Here is an 18,633-nt window from a genome sequence, read left to right on the forward strand (position 1 = left end):
AACCCACCCTATTCCCCAGGAAAGGGACTATTTACGAACGATAAAGGGCTTCCCTAGAACCATTAACATCCATCGAAATCGTCCTTAAATAGCTGTTTATAGGTTTTGGTTTTCTTGTTGTGAAATCGTTTCTTACTGCTAATTTTCGTTCGTCAATAGTCATTTTGGTTGCGTAATAGCATCGAACAAGTCCTTTGTTACTCTCGTATCTTGGCATTGCACTGACTCTGGCTCATTCAAACTCTTTTTTTTGGTTTTTTTAGTAGTAATTCTATTCAATTTTCCTTTCTACCATGTCAGGGTGGTGGAACTCGAATTCGCAGTTTGCGGTAGATGTAGAAAAAGCTACTTCAGAAACTCTTCCTGCTGGAGCAGAAGAAATTGCTTTAAATTTGGAGATTTCTGACCAAATTCGAAGTAAGTCAATTGACGCGAAATCAGCCATGCGTATTTTAAAGTCACGAATCGATCATTCCAATCCAAATGTCCAGTTGTTGGCATTAAAGCTTTGTGATACATGCTTAAAAAACGGCGGATTATCGTTTGTAAGTGAAGTCGCTTCCAGAGAATTCATGGATAATTTGGTCTCCATCCTCCATTCTCCATCCGGAGTCGATGAAGAAGTTGAACAGGCCATTCTTTTCTACATACAATGTTGGGCACTTGCTGTCCCTGAGAAAAATTCCAGCATTCGGTACATTCTTGATGTATACGAGCAATTGAAAGGAGAGGACTATTCCTTTCCCGAGCCGCCCCAAGCTATTTCTAGTAGCTTTCTCGATACATCTACTCCTCCGGAATGGACTGATAGTCAAGTTTGTTTGCGATGTCGAATACCCTTTACTTTTACCAATAGAAAACATCATTGCAGAAATTGTGGCGGTGTTTTTTGCAACCAATGTTCTTCAAAAACCATGGTCTTGCCTCAACTTGGAATCAATACTCCTGTCCGAGTTTGTGAATCCTGTTATGCTTCTAAGAACAAGCAGAGTGAGCAATTAAAACTACCAAGGGACAAAGCTTTCAAAACTGATCGAAAAGACACATCTCAAAAGCCAAAGAAACCTCAGGCCAACAAGGTGCAGCCTTCTGCAGCAAATAAAGAAGATGAGGATTTGAAGAGAGCTATTCAACTTTCTTTAAGAGAAGTAGAGGAAAAGCAAGAAAAACCTTCATCATTCGAATCGAAACCCCCAAAAACAGAATCACATGCCCGTGGCCCTCCAGATGACGAAGATGATGAATTAAAACGAGCCATAGAAATTAGCCTTCAGGAAGCAAAAACTACCAACGAGCAAAACAAGTCTAATATTGCTACAGAAACAAACGCTCCGTCATACAGTTATCCAACTATACCTTCTCACACCATTTCTACCAGTTTACATGGCTCTCCATTTACATCTCCGCGTGTTCCTCAAGCAACCACTGCAATGATTTCTCATGCTGATGCTGACAATATTACATTATATGCTACACTTGTGGAAAAGTTAAAGAAATCTCCTCCCGGTTCGATCTTTACAGAATATCAATTACAAGAGTTACATGAAAACATGGGGTTTATGAGAACAAAGATGATGAGGTCGTTAGGTGAAACGATAAGTAAGTACAATAAATTACTACAGGCTTTTCAAAAGCTTCAAACGTGTATGCGCTTAAATGACGCTCTGCTTGACCAAAGGCTTTCGTCTGCTTATCGTCATCATCCTTCTGGCTCTTCCTTTGACCCACCTCAAAATATAGTGAGCTCTCCTAGGAAGGAACTACCAATTGAGGCTCCCCGTCCGGTTGCTCAATCTCATTCAGTACGAGAAGCTGTTTTAGATAGAGATGCGCCAAAGGATATCCAGTATGAAATAAGGGCTCCCTCTTCTGAAACGATTTCCAATTACTATAATTTAGGTACTGATGTTCCGACGGAAAGGCTGGAGAGCGTCAGAATACAGGAACCTAAACGCGAAGAAAACAATGAACCTTTGGCACATGAAAACATTGATGATGCTATTGACTATTATAATATTCAGACTGTTGAATCTATGAGGGACGAGAATGATTCTCATAATCAGAGATTGGATGACAATAATTTTTCTGATGAAAAGGACGATGATAATGGAATACAAGTTCAAGAGGCAAGTCTTATTGAACTGTAATTTATATACGATTAATTAGCTGTTTTACTGTTACATTTCATTACGAATTTTAATGAATCACGAATTTTATACAAAAATAAGGGTAAAAATAAACAGTAACTATATATTTTCCAAAGATTCCAGCCGATTAATTACTAGCAGAATTATGCCAATTGCAAAGCAAAAGACCAAGATAGCTTACATTTTAATTCATAAACATGCTTTTATCTATAATCCATGAAACGAAGTTAGCTTACTTTAAAACTCTATAAGCCATATAGAGATGATGCCTAGGCGCTAGTTGGGATAGCAGTAGCAGTAGCAGTAGCAGGTTGCGTTTTACCTTCCTTTTCAAGATGCAGCTTTAAATTAGCGAGATTGAAAGGACTAAATTTGAGTAAACACATATCTTGAGGGAAAGTAGTAGCAAAAATCATTTGGGTGTCAGAATCAGCCGTACGCTTGTGTGACCAATCGAGCATCAAACTAGCCTTACCAACACAAGCAATTAAATGATTAACGGCATACCGTTGACCCAAACAAACATGAGGGCCGTTTCCAAAGACCATCCAGTTCTTAGGGTTTTGCTCAGCAAGACCGTTGGGTTCCCAGCGTTCGGGTTTAAATGATTCAGGATCAGGATATACTTTAGGATCATGTAAAGAACCATAAAGAGTAGGAATAACCATTGAATCTTTGGGAACAGTGTATTCCGAAGTGATAGGGAAGGGTTTCTTAACACGATAAGGAACCATCAAAACAGGAGGACGAAGACGTAAACATTCAATTACAACCATGCGAGTATAAGTCATTTTCTCGAGTAATTCCAAACTAATGGGTACATTGATATCACCACCACGGATACGGAATTGTTCCTCACGAACCTTCTTCAAGACTTCAGGATAATCAGCCAAGTATTGAAAAAGCCAAGTCATAGCACTGGAAGTAGCATCTTGAGAAGCAAATAAGAAGGATAAGAAAGTGAGAGCGATTTCTTCATCAGAAAAGTCACGAATCAAGACACTGGGCTTTTCAAAACCGTCAGAACCCTTGTTGCTGTTGTATTTGCGAGTTTCAATCATTTCGTGGATCCATTCCTCCATCATACATGTGGGAGGGTTACCGGCTTCCATGCTTTTACGAGAGGCAGCGGCAGCCTTCATGAAGTATTGCATAACGACCTTACGAGAGCGAATACCATACCAGACCTTTGTGAAAGGCAAAACAAGAGGGAAATTGACGAGCTCCATAGCAGCAGTTATACGCCAGTATTCATCAGCGATGTGTTTGATAGCATCGTCGGAAATGTAGTGACCGCAGAAAGTGCGACAAGAAGTAGCAACGTTAATATCACGGAAAGGAATCATGAATTCGGTATATTTACCTTGACTATGGTTCAAAAACTCCTTGAAGTATTTGTTGTACACTTCTTCTTGGGCGGGCAGGTAAACACCAAGAGCACGAGTAGTAAATAAGCCATTTAAACCTTTACGGTATTCGATATGATTGCGACCGTCCAAAAAAACCCAATTAGTATGTTTCAGGATTTTCTTACCGGCATCAACGACACAAGGTTGGACGTAGCTAGGAGAATTCAGAATTTTGCGAGCCAAGTCACGTTCTGAGGCAATGACGACAAATTTATGGAAAACAGAAACGCAGGAAAGAGGACCAGAATCCCATTTGGTCTTATACTTATCAAAGGTTGGCTTCATGCTATCCAAAAACGATCCCATGAAGGGAACTTTAAGGAGAGGACCAGGGAGATGTTTCTTTTGAAACTGATAAGAGACTATAAACAGTTAATACATGATTGAAGAAAGCTGAGAGACACGAAAGAAAGAGTGAAATTCGGCTTTTTGTACACAACATCGATAGAGACAAAGAAAAAAGATGGCAACTGCTTTAACTTGTCGAAGGAAGATGCTAGAATAGAAGAACTGCCCAACCATTAAAGCAAGCTTGAACACAAAATAACAACTATGATTCTATTGTGGTTGAAAGGACAGGAGCCACAAAATTCTACATCCAATTACGGCAGAAGACTATCAACCTTAAGACATAGCCGTCTTTCCTTCTAAATCATTATTTTGGACTAGAGACTTTTGCAGTGCAAGCTTGACGACTCTCGTCTTCGCCTTCTATATCTTTTCAAAAAGGAGTCCATCTGGAAGGTTTACGGTCCTTTCTTGCCTTCTAAAAGGAAAAGTAAGCACTTACTTTGGTCATAGGCTATGCATACAAGCAAAAGAGAAATACAAATCGTCCATTTTGTGTATTCAACCTCATAACCCATAAATCGGACGAAAGTTCGTGAACCCGAAAGAATGCTTTCGGTTTGATTCATTTTAGAACCACCACAAACGCAAAAATATACGGTTACTACTATGTCGGTGTTGTTGGTGAAAACCAAGTAGGAGCATCGCGTCGCGTCGGACTATATAAATTACCGAAAACCACGCATTCTTACAAATAACCTTACGCGGCGGAACAAACCATAATCAAACTCGTACGATTATGGTTTCGGTTCATAACACGTGAAAATATTTTGGCTATTTTTTTTTAAAAAAAAAAGAAATAAAAAAAATAATAGAAAAGGAAAGATATTTAATTAGAAGCACTTTTTTCCTCTTGTTGAAAAGAAATTTTTAGATTGGTCATTATAGCCAGCAGCCAGCATCCAATATCCAATCAAATACATTTAAAAATAACGTTGTTTACGCTTCGCTTAGGCTCCTTACTACATTCGGTCGCAATGTCAACAAATGAATGACATAGGAGACTTCGCAGGAAAATTTCATTGGTATGTAAATGATATTATGAATATGTATTACAATAAAAAAATAATAATAGAAAGATCCTGTTCATTGTAAACAGAAATACGAGAAAGCAATGTGCATACTCAAAGCAGTTTGATCATACGAAAGCTAGACGGACTAGACTAGACTTATCAAAAAGAAAGGATGCATAAAACATTAGCAAAGGTTAGAAGATTTCATAATTCGTCAATTCGCTGGAAACAGCGGGACATGTTAAAGTACCCCTAAAAGAGAATTCGCAAGAATCGGAGGAAATAAAAACAACAAAAAAGTATAATCTAATCATTCCCAACAGAGACTTAAGCATCGCAGAAAAGGACTGGTGATAAAGACGGAAAGATTCTCGTAAAGCATGATTCTATAATGTGAAGAAATCAGGAGACAGAATCACTCTCAAGACATCATCATCTGCCTCGATAAGCAAGTTCCACTCGAGAAATACGAAATAAAAAGAACGAAAATAAATTAGCAGAAATAATCGTTCAATCAGAGATACTAAGTACATCAATGGTCAACTAGTGAGATGAGAGGATAACATATCATATATTTTCTCCATCCTTCAAACAATGGTTTCGTGAGTTCATACGGGAACAGAAGGAGACTGAGAAGTGGACGACGAAAGAAGAGGAGCACTAGAAGAAGTTTCGGACAAAGCAACATTCATGTTTTCATCCGGCTGACCGAAAGAGGACGCCCACCATTTAAGATCAGTTGCATTAGGAAGTAAAACATCATCATAACATTCGTAATCTAGATTTGTAAATTCCTCTTTCCTAGATATAAAATAATCCCAGATAGAACGAGTATGTTGAGACACAGCCGATTGTTTACGCTCGCGCTGAGAATTATACAAGAAAGACCCATATTGGCAAGAATACAAGTGATATAAAAGTCGACGCAAAAATCGTTCGTTAAATTCAAAATACTTTGGGAATTGCCTCATGATTTGCCATACGCAATCCAAGAACTGATGAAAGACGGGAGAGCTCATCTTTTCCGAGTGATCAATCGCGAACCCACTAAGAGCCGACCGAAAAGTGCAGAATGTATATTGAAGTGTAGAACTTGCCACTGAATTAGAGTGCTGTTCTTCCGGAGAAGAATTATCCGTAGAAAATATCCTTTTTCCAGGCAAATGACAACACCGTTCAGCAAACCGATGTCCGAACGCTAACCAATCTTTTTCAATTAAGCTCATGAATCCTTGGATGGTTCGATAGTATGGATCAAGGCAAAGTTGTGGAAGAGCACACAGTTGAGAAGTCCGATCCCAGCCATCTGAGCAATGCACTAGTACATGAGCATGATGAAAGTGTACAGTTTCAATAATTAAAACGGCCCCTTGCAATATATTTGTTAAGTGTTTTAGCCAATTTGATTTGTTCAGCTGCTCAACGGATGGTGGTACTGCACTAATATCTGTATTTCGAAGTGCATTCACAATCTTACTCAAAGAATCGCGCATAACATGAATATTGTCGATTCCTAGATATATTTTCTTTGCAAATCGATAATGATCCATATTTTCGCTTCCTGCACCAACTGCTATATTTGCCATAGCATTTGTAGACGGTCTAGCGTCCACGATTAGGTTTTCTTTTCCTGGTATAATAGAAGTAGCAAAAATAGCTTCAACAATTTTTTCGTCCTGTGCACTCCGATTCTGGCGAAGACCTACCAAAGGTTGAGATGCACGAGTAATAGAAAACTATCAATAAAATGTCAGCACACTGTCTTTTTAATATTCATTCCAAATAAATAAAGCATACAGAATTTTTATGAAGGTAAGTTAATGTAGGAAACCTGTTTTTCGATCTGTATTTGCAACCATAATGAATAACGCTGTCTGATACACTCGTTGGAACTGCTAATATTTGAGGATACGATTGACACTCCATGTAATTTTCATTAATTTTCGTAAGTCTCCAGTTTGCTCCAGCACCTTCCGCACGGCTCGAGTCACCTACACCCATACGGCGATATTCATTCTCAAGCAGAAACAAGTTCCATCCAGATTGAACCTTTCCCTCTTCCCCAGTGGGCATATAATGATAAGCATACAGACGGCTAACAGAAGATACTGGTATTAGTTCTCGCAAGGTATCGTAAACATCCATAGCGTCTGTAGAGTTTTGAAATTTCAAACAGTAAAACATAAAGTCCCTACATTGAATTCGGATGCAGTACGTTTTTTCATTAAGGCATAGACGAACGCAATTAATCATGGAATAAGCTGTCCATATTTCTCTTTTTCCTTCCAAATCAGAGAAAATAGAATGATAAGCAGTTAAGTGAAGCGTTCCACTTATTTCATTGCCTTTATTTAAAAACTTCACATTTTCGACCTGTTTTGTATTAGTTATAAAATATATTGATTCTTAGATTTAATATCAAAGCAGATATTACCTTTGCTACCTTGATATTTTCCATTACACACAGCAACCTAAGTTTTCCTTCAATTCGCTGAATTGAATCGTAAACAAGAAAAATTCGGCGCTGTTCTTATAAATGTAATGGATAATAATCGATTTATGATACAATAGTTACAATAACGGCTTTGAAAGAGGCGAATTGCTCAAGTGGTAAACGGCTGAAGTCAAGCAATTGTCGGCAGACTTAGTGAAAGTTAAAATTAATGCCTAAGTCTAAAATTATTCACTTTACAGAATATCTTTATTCAAAAATTTATAACAAGAAAAATTATATATATTTAAATCTAAGCCGTTGCATGCCCATTGCTTTCTTTTGCAGTCTTAGCAACATAGCGTAGAAATTATAGATTATAAATAAAAACGTAATGAAATCTTTTCTGTAATTCGTTAGTCAATTGTACTTAGTCCATATATATTTTTTGTGGTTCTTTTGAAAATGCTTGAGTATCTAAACTGATGAGTCTCGTAGCAAGATTATTTTCACCAAAAAAACTAGTGCGATTTTGCCATTCTTCTTCGCAAGATGAACAATACTTTTCAATCTGCAACGGATATAATCCTAACACCTTGGCTTTTTGGCATGTCTTTAGTTCCTGTTGAATGTGTTGATATATTGCATCCTGGTGTACTAGGTATTCAAAATAATTTAAGGATGCTAGCTTCATCAAAACAAATTTCCTTTTTTCTGCAATATGGTTTCTTTTTTCCAACCAATGATTTTTAGCTTGCGAAGAGTAATTAATAAACGACCGTAAACTGAATAGTTAATATCAACATTTCAAAGAAAAGATGGAAGACTTACCATTCTCCATTTTCTGTCAAATTCGGATGCGTATAAGTAGGAATACCAACCAACAAATCGTCCACATCTTTCATATAGACATAGCGAGCAGACGTCTCCAGTTGTTTGAAATCGTCGAATACCCGACTTAGGAATTGTTGATCCTGCCGTTCTGTCCAAAAGTTTTCCCCAAAATTAAATGTTAATAAAATGTTTACAATTAGTGAGAGAGCCAATAGAGCCATTACAAACGAATGTGAAAATGTGTAACGCAAGAAGCTGCTCAATATAGACCAGGGTAGAAAAGAGAGGTCCATAGCAAGTCCACCCAAAAATAACCATATATGGTCACGTATTAACTTAAGCATAGAAGGGCTTCTCAGTTCCGAAATATATGGCAGCTTTCTTTGAAAAACGACAGACTCGTAGTAGTCTCCAACCTTACCATATTGATTGACAACACCTAGAATAGGAAGGTTTTTAGTAGCCAAAACAGCCTTTTCGAGGTAGCCCACTTCTAATTCCATGTATTTGAGCGCGACTTCTCGAGCTACTGCTTCTAGAACTTTAGAAACAGCGAAAGGCTTTTTTATCCATTCAATGCCTATAGAAAGAAGAAGTCTGCATTTATTTTTCTTTAAATGAGAAATGGACGTCTTTAGGACCAGCCTGAAACAATCCTTGTAGGGAATAGCCCAAGGTTGATGGTACCATGATAATATATACACATTGTACTCATTACGCTTATCCTGAACTTGACGATCTTGATAATGCTGTGAATGAAATACACCCTTCGAGTCACGATAGTGAAGTTTATAATTTATGTAACGATAATTTTTCCCTGTCTCTTCGTCCTGTATCCATGGGAGAAGTTCAATATCCTCAATACCATGAAGCCTATACAACCTTAGAAGGAAATTACTTTTATCGCCAAAGACAATATGAAACAAAGCTTTGGAAGAAACATCGTAAATATTGTCAAGAATTATATCATCCATATGGTCGGATCGGGCTACTTGAACAGTCTCTTTTGGAAGCCTGGCGATATTAAGTCTTCTCATTTGCTCAGTTACATGCTCATCTTCTACATAAACATTCCCTGTTGGTGCTGAGAGTGTTTTACTTCGTCCACGAAAATGAGTTTGTGGCCGAGCGACAGCGTCAAAATCTGGTATGGTAGATTGATCTGTTCTCGGTTTTTGAAACGTATATTGTTTCTGGACTTCGCGGATTCGAGACAGTAGTTGAACGCTGTTCATAGGATTATCAGCAACGTAATTGTAAATTAGAATATTTAAACGGTCATGCAATATTTTTGAAGAATCAAGGTATAGCCGAAATCTGAGTGTACCGAATTTCTCTACACTCAAGTAGAAGTAATCACATTTACTACTTGTGAAATACTTTATATTTGAGATTTTAGAGATGGGAATATGTTCTATTAGTACCAATCCACATATTGTATAATAAATGAAAACACCACGCATAGTGCAGTACATTCTTCCAGGCATCCTGATCTGACCTTCACGCTTACTCACAACGCGACTTACAAACAAAACTGCCGAAGTCCCCAACTCGCCAAAAATTCCTTTAAACTCTGCATTTCTCAATTTGAGCTCAGCTGGGAAAGACTCCAAGTCCATCTCTCTTGAAATTTTTTGGTAAGAAAGCCCAAAATCTGATTTTAAACTCAAGTTTTGTTGTTCTAGAACATGACCATAATTCACTGATCCCCAAAAGTTAGCCATAAGTGCAGACGGTGAGTTACCAGTAAAAAATGCTTCGTGATCTAAGAAACTAGTAATTGTGTCAGAGGTAAGACTTGTTATTATTGGAGCAGCTACTATACTCCAAGGGGCAAGGAGATCTGGCCGGTTATGGGAACCCGTAGAGCGAAGTACGTCCCGTGGGGAAGGCACACTTGGTAAACTCTTTGAGCGCATGATTGTTGAGACCTCATAATTACTTTGCCCACAGAGAAGCTTTTCAGAATGGGTGTGGGTGCGTGCAGATTTACCATTTTTTGGAATAGACTGATTACGACGACGGCCAGCGGTAGGAGCGACTGATCTTGCAGAAAAGGAAGGAAGTGTCGGAGATAAAACTAAATCCGCAGGGACTTTCTGATTCAGGCAGTATATACGAGAATTATGAAGCACGCTTCCCCAATCTAGCATATCATTTTGATTTTCTGCTTGCAAAATGTACAGAGAAGATTTCGTTTTTATTTGAAAGCAAAACCTTCGATTACTGTTGGGCAATAGGCTGAACTTACAAAGCAAGACACCGATTCGTTCACTTTCAAAAACACCGCCGTTCGCATTATCAGTGAGATACCCAAAATAGCCGTTATCAATGAAGAACCACAATTTTCTCCAAATTGCTTTATTGTCGGGTTTGGTGGAACTCACGTTTCGAAGAAGCCAACCTTGTCGCTTTCTAGCCATCGTATTGGAAGCTTTCTGAGTACCAATACGGTATTCGTCAAGATTTGAAGGAGGTTGTATACGCTTTAAGATTTCTTTTTCAACTCGATTGGAAACGTTCGTGATAATTTTTTTAAGAGAGGGATAGGACTCCTTAAGCTTGTTTCCATAAGCCAAAAGGCGTACAATCTGATTATTGATGCTTATGTTCGATTCATGAAGTCGACTGCTAAGCCGAAAGGTTTCGATGGAGAATCGACTAATACTTTCTAAAGCAATGGAGTCCATGTAAGAGTGGAAGGAGCCAACTTGTACAACGTATTGCAAAGCAATAGTAAAATATGTGCTGCGAGCATCGTAAAGAGATTTTGCTTCATCACGCATTTGAGCGAGATCCTTTAATTGACCCAAAGAAGCATACCTCAGAATCTCAGCATCATAATGCTCTTGTTCGGTGCGATAGCGCTCATCAAGTTGAAGCAAAGGCCGCAATCTAGATTCATGAAACAACTCCATAGGGTTGATAATATACTTGCGTATATTTTTTGCTTGTTCCAATTGGACTAAAAAGGAAGAGCGAAATAATTCCTGACCGTGCAAGAGGGCAGTGGTGGCATAATCAGGATCTAAAATGTCAGCATTCGAACAAAACGAAATACCTTGTTTTCATGGCTATATAAATACATACCAAAAAATCCGCAAGAAATGATGGAAGGCATTGTCTGGAAGGAAATGCTCGCAACGATTGGCTCCATAGCTACTTTCGTTAGCAAATATACTGTAAATATATGACCTTGTTTCATCCTTGATAGTAGCACAAATACTTTCTTCAGGTAGCATCGCAAAGCTGACTAAAAGAGCAGAAGGAGTAAATATGCTTGATAAAGTAACGAAAAGATGCGTGACAGGAAACTTACATTCAATTGCCTGTATATATTTTTGACACAAGCACAAAAACTCCTCAGACCATTGGCTATAAGCTCGAAGTTGGTTGCCCAAGAAGTAAATGCTAGCACGAAATGATGGAGAGTCAATACTGCATTCGTTTAAGAGCACTGGTATGAAATGATCCTTCGTTTGAGATGTAAAATCCGTAGACATGATTAAGGCATTTCTTGGTTTTCAAAAGAGGTGCTATTGAAAGATCCAGTATTTCAAGTATGCTCGGAATTCATAAATATTCTTGTTTTCTGTAACTAGACTCTATATACTTTCTGGCTTTACTTAATGATGCGTTTGTAAGACAGACGCAGACGCGTTTGTTGAGGTTTCGTGTGTTATCTTACTGAATCATGACGTTAAGTACGTAAGGGATTTACATTACTGACGTGCAGTGTAGGTTTCATTAGTAAACAATAGAGACACAAATTAGGAAAATATAAGTGAACCCTTTACAAGCATAATCGTTGAGCAAGTAAAGAATATACATGAATATGCTCATTGAAATGTTTTCAGAGACGAGTGAGCTGTACGGTCTGTGGCGAAGCACAATTCACAAACTTCATTTCTCTCACGATTGATTATGTACAATCCAACATCACATAATAACATTAAAGTCTTTGTTTTACTAATAGCAGCGCAACTCCACACTATCTTGAAAAGTTGTAAATAAACAGGAGAGTGAGACCAATCGATCTTCAAAAATGCCCTTTTTTCCTTATTACTGCTACCATTTAGGTGAAATGATGCAGAAAAAATTTCTTCAAACTCTTTTATACCATCCTTGATGAAGTGAACTATATTAAACAAATGTATAAACAGTTAGGTATTTTATTCGAATTACAATCGTTTATTCTGGAATGATTGAAAAAACTTGATTTTTCATTGTTGTGTTTTTGACAATTTCCAAAGAAGCAGCAGTGCTTGTTTCCTTTTCTATTACCTTTTTTTTTAAAGGTATTGGGAATGTCTTGTTCACTGTCCAGGTCTATTCGTTGGAGACAAACAAGGCATGACATTCTTTGGAGCAAGAAATAACCAACCATTATATCTTCCTTAAAGATCAGTGAATTTACGTATGATTGAGATTCATAGGAAAACAATATCGCTATGGAGGAAACCAGCCCACAATCATGAAACATCGCTTTTTATAGAGTTTGCGTTTCTATGGGTATTCTATTATCGAGTTATGTTCTTAGCACCCCGCATTTTTTTAGGGATGCTCAGTAACAGTACAAGCGAGAACAGGTAACGATCAAAAGGAACAATCCATTTAATACTCATTCCACCATTCCTCGAATCTTGGCTTCTAGATAGAGCCACTTTTTTAAAGGGAAGACGATTTTGCGAAAATTCGGGAAAGGATTATATTTCCATTGATCTTGATCAGTTGCATTCTCATAGCGTTTGTTAAAGATCGCTTTTTGTACTGTTTCTAAGAAATCTCAAAGTTGTATTTATAGAAACAGAACCGAGGACATGAATTTAGGACATAGACTCTATTGATTCATATCATTCCAGTTATTTTTTTGATTAACAATCCCTATGGAAAATCTGTGGTCTCTGTTCACTCTTTGAATTATTTATTAATTGAATTGCTGTTTTTTTATTACCACGTGCGATTACTGGATTCACTGTTGAACTATCCTTGTCGGCGTTATTTTTTGTCACGATATTGTTTGTTTTCAGGCGACGATAACCTTTTCATTGTAAAAAGTCTCACTTTACGACCTTCCTTTTTCAGCTGTAACATTCTTTGCTAAAAGTCTAACGATATTTCTTCTCCCAGTTTCCTTTCTTTATATCGCTCACCGTTTTTGTCTATAGAATTTCTTACTGATCGTTACAACCTTTTGTCTCCATCTGGTGTTTATTTTGTTTATTTGTCTTTATATTTAAAGTCGTTCCTTTCTTTTGTATACTAGCTGTTTTATCTCCAACCGTTTCTTTTTCTCATTGTATATTATTTTTGTTTACAAGCAACTGTTTGATCTGGACCGAGCTTTGTCATTATTTTCCCCATTTTATTTTCTTTGAATTACCGTTGTCATTCACTCATTGATTCTTCTATGTCCTCTCGATACTCGTGATGACTGTCCGATTTTCATTTGGTAGAAACTCTTTAGATTCTTCAGTCAGGAATAAGGAACAAAAAGCTGAAAGTAAAACAAAAAATTTGAGTTTATCTCGCTCTTCCTCCATTCGAACATCCGATTCAGATCATCGTGTAAACTCGCAAAAGAATCGTTCAGGTCGTCTGAGAAAGCCAAAGAAGAATAGAACCGAAACCCCTGTCGCTTCTCCACCAGATACCAATTCAACTTCTTTTTTAAAAAAAAAGGGAATTTTTCATCCGAAATCCCGTGCTAAGCATTCCTTTTACTTAAACCAAGATTCATCCTCAGAAAACACCCAAGAGAGTTTGTCTCAAGAGCTCCCCTTGGATCACCGGGAGTCTGGAAATGTATCCCCCTCTAAGAATAGAGAGCCTGCTTTTCCAAGAAGTGCGTCTGATGTGGCTTCAATATCACCAGTTGCCAAGTCTCCTTTGAACGGATATTTTCGTCCCCGTTCGTCGCGTAGTTTCTTTCGCCTTCCAAGGTTTTCAAGGAGATCTTGGAATGATGATCAACCAATTGAGCATAGTAGCCATTCACTTGGTGAATTATCATTCATTCAAAAACAGGAAGAACCGAAGATTAACAAAAGTCAGGATATATCTGTCAACGATGCAGAATATCTGACCCCTCCCTTTCACGATTCCGTATCTTCCAATAAGGAAACAATTGACCATGAAAACCCCCCAGTTCTCTCGAAAGTTGTCAGGCGACCGACTACCGAACGCTCTTTGTCATCCAACTGTCTTGAACGTGATATCGCAAAAAGTCCTCTTGACTTTGATACCAAGGGAGTACAGGATGATTCGTCTTCTTCTGTTCATTCAATATCCTTATCTAAAACACCCCCGGAAGGGAGAAGCCCTGTGAGTTCTCCCGAATCCCAAAAAAGAAATCCCAGGGCGAGACCAAGAAGTTCTACTATACCTTCTCAGCGGACGATTGAAAAACTTCGAGAAAACCGATCTAGCCTTTTCAACTTTCGGAGTCTCAAGAGAGATGGATATGAGAGTTTTGCGCACGTACTTGAGCATTCCAACCTTTTCTCTGATTTAAAACCAAATCCTAATAAATTCCTTTCTTCCGTACCTAAATTGGAAGACTCCGATACCGCTGAGAGTTATCTCAACAAGCTCCGCGCAACTGTGCCGTATAGTTGCATGATACCTGTATTGGCCGAAAGAGAAAATAAAGTTTTGTCTGAAGCTCTTCATTTATGTATGTGTGGAATGGATTTTTCTTGTAGACCTCTTGATTTCTGCTTGCGCCTATTCTTACTTAAATCTCATCTGCCCAAAGAGACACAGCAGATTGATAGAGTAATTACGGCTTTTTCGAAACGTTATTATGAATGTAATACCGAAATGTTTAGCTCTCAAGATCAATGCTATATTTTGGTATTTTCGTTAATAATGCTCCACACAGATGCCTTCAATGTTAATAATAAACACAAAATGACAAAACAAGAGTTTATTAACATTTGTCAAATTGATGATCTAACGCCTGAAATTTTTGAATACTACTACGATAATATTACTTACACTCCATTTGTTAATTTGGATGATGAACTTTTCCTTCTCGAAAAGGAAAAAACTGAGAAGTTTTACATTCCTTCTCGTAAGCGGTTGGGTTTATCACCCTATACATTTACTTTAGAAAGCCAACTGAGCATTTTGCGAAATGATGTCCCTATTTCGTTTAATAATAAATATGTAACACCAGGCATGGAGGATTCGAGGTCCCTAGCAGGGATTCAGAAAAGAATTTCGAAATCTTCTATTCTGCAATTGGTGTCGCATAGGTCTCACCCAATGGCATTTTCGAATCACTTTATAGGATTACCAGACAATTCAGATCCTGGGTTGGTTGACTTCAATATCAGTATGCTTGGGATATTACCGCGATCTGAGAGAAAACGGAGAGTATCAGGCCATTCTTCTTTCAAAGAGCATCTCATACTGTTAACTTCATCAAGAATGCTCTTCTTCCGTAATTCAGCTTGGGCTCGCGATTTAGTATCACAGCAAGAAGCTTACGAACGTGAAGTATCAAAAACAAAGAGCTTTAATAATATAACATTAACTAGCAATACGACAACCTCAACCATGAATGATTATAATCATCGTACAGATCTTTCCCCTGATTCTAATTCCTTTGACGAGCCTGCTCTTGTGTTTTCTCCGCCGATCGAGCAATTGTCACCGGAGACTACTCATTCGCTTGTTAATGCCTTTGCTTATTGCGATAGAGAATGTACTGATAATTCTCCTCATGTATTTTACGTCCTTTTTCGAGATGGTTGTGTAGAGTCCCTAAGTGCGCCTACTATGGAGTGCATGATGGAATGGATTTCAAGGATTAATTATATAGCGACGCTTCGCACAGCTGGTTTACAGATGCCTTACTCTGACTCGTATCTTCCTCGAAGAGATTTCTCATGCTATCCGAAAGATATGGAACAGGAACTAGCAGCTGTCGAAGTTCAACTAGAACAAGACTTGGAAATTGCTCGTAAGCGCACCATTGGGACGCGCATTGATCAACTTAACAAGGATTATGAGCAATTATCGAAAGAGCTTTCGATTTTACATAAAAACGTTAAAAATCTATCAGTTTGCGCTCCATTGCAACCAAAAACACGAGCAGTCATCCTGCAAGCATACAAAAAGTTAGAATCGAAGATCCAATCAGTATATTTGGACATGAAAAAGATTGAAACGCAGCTGAAGATTCTGGAATTTGAATTTCAAGTCGATCAATCTCCTAATCACATTAAGTCTGTGAAAAACCAGTGCTCGTCAAAACATGATTGTCATATTACGGAAACAGGAGCAAAAGATACCGTTACTGATGAAGAAGGTTCTTTCGTATCAATCGTTTCCAGCAGTCCAACACCGTCTGATACTAAGGAGTTTGAATGGGATGATAAGTATGGAAATGAGGACTCAAATAAGGAAGGTGGAAAAATTAATGAGAGAAGCACACCAGAAGATTTAAAGTTAAGCTCGAAAACGAACAGTCCTAAAAAACTAAATGCTCTGAAGCTACAAATTAGCAATCATCAAAATGATTTAGATGATACAGCTAGTCTAGGTTCTGTTACTACGTGCTTTGACTACTGGCAACCTTTTGAAGAAAATGAAGTTTTTTCGCCTTATCCAAGTCCAACAAGACAAGAAACTCTTCACCACGACTTAGAAGAGAGTTTCTACGACCCAATGACGGATTTATCAAGATGGAACTCTGGAGCATCTCATGAAAGAGGAACATGAAATCATTAGTTTTTTTATTTTTTTTTTGTTTAATCTTTTATTTTATGATAGTAGTAATGAGTAAATTTATGAGAAAAACTATAAACATATAGAAACCGACATTCTTTTGTTGATGTAGTTACGGGTTCAATTAAGTATTCTATTTAATCAAAGATTATTATCAATAAATATAGCCAAACCTTTTTTTTTATATTATAACCAATTTTTTTCTCATGTAAATTACAAAGCAGTGGAATCTAAAATGTGAAAGTGTAGAAAGAAGCGAAATATAAATGAAATATCAGTACATCGGCCCCGGCATTTCTTTCCCTGCAATTTTGTATCTATTTAACGTTAGTAAAATGCATGGAAAATATCGCTGAAAACATACTTTTTCCGTTCATAGAACCAGTCTGTCCGACTTGTACCAAGATTAATTACCCTTGGACACCCATCACGATCATATTCCATACGCGTGCATTCAGCACAGTAATAGCAATCAGAGACACCAGGAGCACCACATATAATACAACGATCTTGAGCACTACCAAAGGCACATTCATCACAAATTCGAACTAGTGTGGTTGGACGAACATGAGAGTCGCATATTGGGCACTTGTCATCACAACGTTCACAAACTAAAATTAAAAGTTAGAGTCTTACATTAAACGCCCTTTTGAGGGCAAGCGCACTCATGCTGCAAATCAATGCGCCTTTCTTCCTTACGTTTTCCTACTGTAATTCCAGGTTGCCGACGACATAAAATCAAATCGGAATGATCTAGAGAAATGTTAATTGAATGAAGTAAAGCACTTTTTCTTACGTTTTGACATTTTGGAATTGAATAAGGTCTTTTCTTGATCAATTTCACGACGCGAATATATAAGTAGCCATATAAAGAGGTAAAACAATTTCACTATCCTTTGGTTAACGTAACAAAAAAGAAACGTAAAGATGCGGAAAGGCCCTCTTAAGAAGTAGAACGAAGCCTAACGAAGTAATTTATGGTACGTCGCAAAATATTCTTAAAGACTTAAAGAAAGGGTATAATTACGTATAAATAAGTATATATCTAGCGTAGTTTGTAGATAAAAAAAACTTCATAAAAGGCAAGGAAAGACTAGCAATCACAATTTAGCGTTATTAAAGGTCGTGTCGTTCGTGCACAACAAGGTTAGAGAAGCGAGGTTGTAGCCGAACGTTAATAAACATGCCTACAAGGGTCGCCGTTCTACTACTCAGTTGTTTCCTAGAGTTTCTGTTACCATAGAGATATATATGCATTATTTCGTATATATTTACATTTCTCTTTTTTTTTCTTAGAAAGAAAATGAATGCCCAAATTCACAGATGCTTCATATTTCGTGCTTTGAGATAAATATGTTTTGAAATATCCGAACACACTTAAGCGCTCAGCTATGTTTTTCAGACGAGGAAACGAACTGTAATCAAATTTGTTCTGTGCAAAGGCTCTTTTGAACATGAGAAGGATATTCATCTCTTAAAACTTTGGGGGCACTTCGCTACAAATTAAACCTTTTCAAGAATTCGCTTGCTAAACGATTTGAAACAAATATATACCGATTATGAATATGTTTAATGAGAACTTTGAGGGTTCAAAAAGCTAGACGAAACGTTCCTTGCACATTGCACCCTTTTCTATCAGAGATTGAGCATTCCTATTCAATATACTCTTGAATCATCAAAAATGGCTGTTCTTAATAAAAAAAAAACTTTTATTC

The 18,633-nt window shown here is 37.6% G+C and overlaps 6 protein-coding genes across 6 annotated transcripts; 2 read left to right on the forward strand and 4 right to left on the reverse strand.

Annotated features, from left to right (window-relative positions):
• Positions 1-62: 62 nt before the first annotated feature.
• Positions 63-2,336, forward strand: SPOG_01688 (sorting receptor for ubiquitinated membrane protein). Its single transcript, XM_013166793.1, has one exon. It carries the CDS (start codon positions 294-296, stop codon positions 2,145-2,147), a length of 1,854 nt encoding a protein of 617 aa, XP_013022247.1. The 5' UTR covers positions 63-293; the 3' UTR covers positions 2,148-2,336.
• On the reverse strand, positions 2,202-4,604 carry SPOG_01689 (C-22 sterol desaturase Erg5). The gene is made up of 2 exons (XM_013166794.1): positions 4,347-4,604; positions 2,202-3,918 (listed from the first exon to the last, which is right to left on the reverse strand). The coding sequence occupies exons 1-2, from the start codon at positions 4,471-4,473 to the stop codon at positions 2,417-2,419; spliced, it is 1,629 nt and encodes a 542-aa protein (XP_013022248.1). The 5' UTR covers positions 4,474-4,604; the 3' UTR covers positions 2,202-2,416.
• A 298-nt stretch (positions 4,605-4,902) lies between these two features.
• Positions 4,903-7,575, reverse strand: SPOG_01690 (myotubularin family phosphatidylinositol-3-phosphatase). Its single transcript, XM_013166795.1, has 3 exons — positions 7,352-7,575; positions 6,715-7,290; positions 4,903-6,653 (listed from the first exon to the last, which is right to left on the reverse strand). The coding sequence occupies exons 1-3, from the start codon at positions 7,373-7,375 to the stop codon at positions 5,526-5,528; spliced, it is 1,728 nt and encodes a 575-aa protein (XP_013022249.1). The 5' UTR covers positions 7,376-7,575; the 3' UTR covers positions 4,903-5,525.
• Positions 7,576-7,711: 136 nt separating this feature from the next.
• Positions 7,712-11,846, reverse strand: SPOG_01691 (pleckstrin y domain-containing protein). Its single transcript, XM_013166796.1, has 4 exons — positions 11,502-11,846; positions 11,273-11,341; positions 8,180-11,210; positions 7,712-8,133 (listed from the first exon to the last, which is right to left on the reverse strand). Exons 1-4 carry the CDS (start codon positions 11,683-11,685, stop codon positions 7,779-7,781), a joined length of 3,639 nt encoding a protein of 1,212 aa, XP_013022250.1. The 5' UTR covers positions 11,686-11,846; the 3' UTR covers positions 7,712-7,778.
• Positions 11,847-12,843: 997 nt separating this feature from the next.
• Positions 12,844-17,091, forward strand: SPOG_01692 (guanyl-nucleotide exchange factor Sec73). The gene has a single exon (XM_013166797.1). It carries the CDS (start codon positions 13,613-13,615, stop codon positions 16,910-16,912), a length of 3,300 nt encoding a protein of 1,099 aa, XP_013022251.1. The 5' UTR covers positions 12,844-13,612; the 3' UTR covers positions 16,913-17,091.
• Positions 16,961-17,783, reverse strand: SPOG_01693 (RING finger-like protein Ini1). The gene is made up of 4 exons (XM_013166798.1): positions 17,715-17,783; positions 17,618-17,671; positions 17,283-17,529; positions 16,961-17,235 (listed from the first exon to the last, which is right to left on the reverse strand). The coding sequence occupies exons 1-4, from the start codon at positions 17,722-17,724 to the stop codon at positions 17,193-17,195; spliced, it is 354 nt and encodes a 117-aa protein (XP_013022252.1). The 5' UTR covers positions 17,725-17,783; the 3' UTR covers positions 16,961-17,192.
• Positions 17,784-18,633: the final 850 nt, after the last annotated feature.

This window comes from Schizosaccharomyces cryophilus (assembly GCF_000004155.1).
Source record: "Schizosaccharomyces cryophilus OY26 unplaced genomic scaffold supercont4.2, whole genome shotgun sequence".
NCBI classification, from domain to species: Eukaryota; Fungi; Ascomycota; class Schizosaccharomycetes; order Schizosaccharomycetales; family Schizosaccharomycetaceae; genus Schizosaccharomyces; species Schizosaccharomyces cryophilus.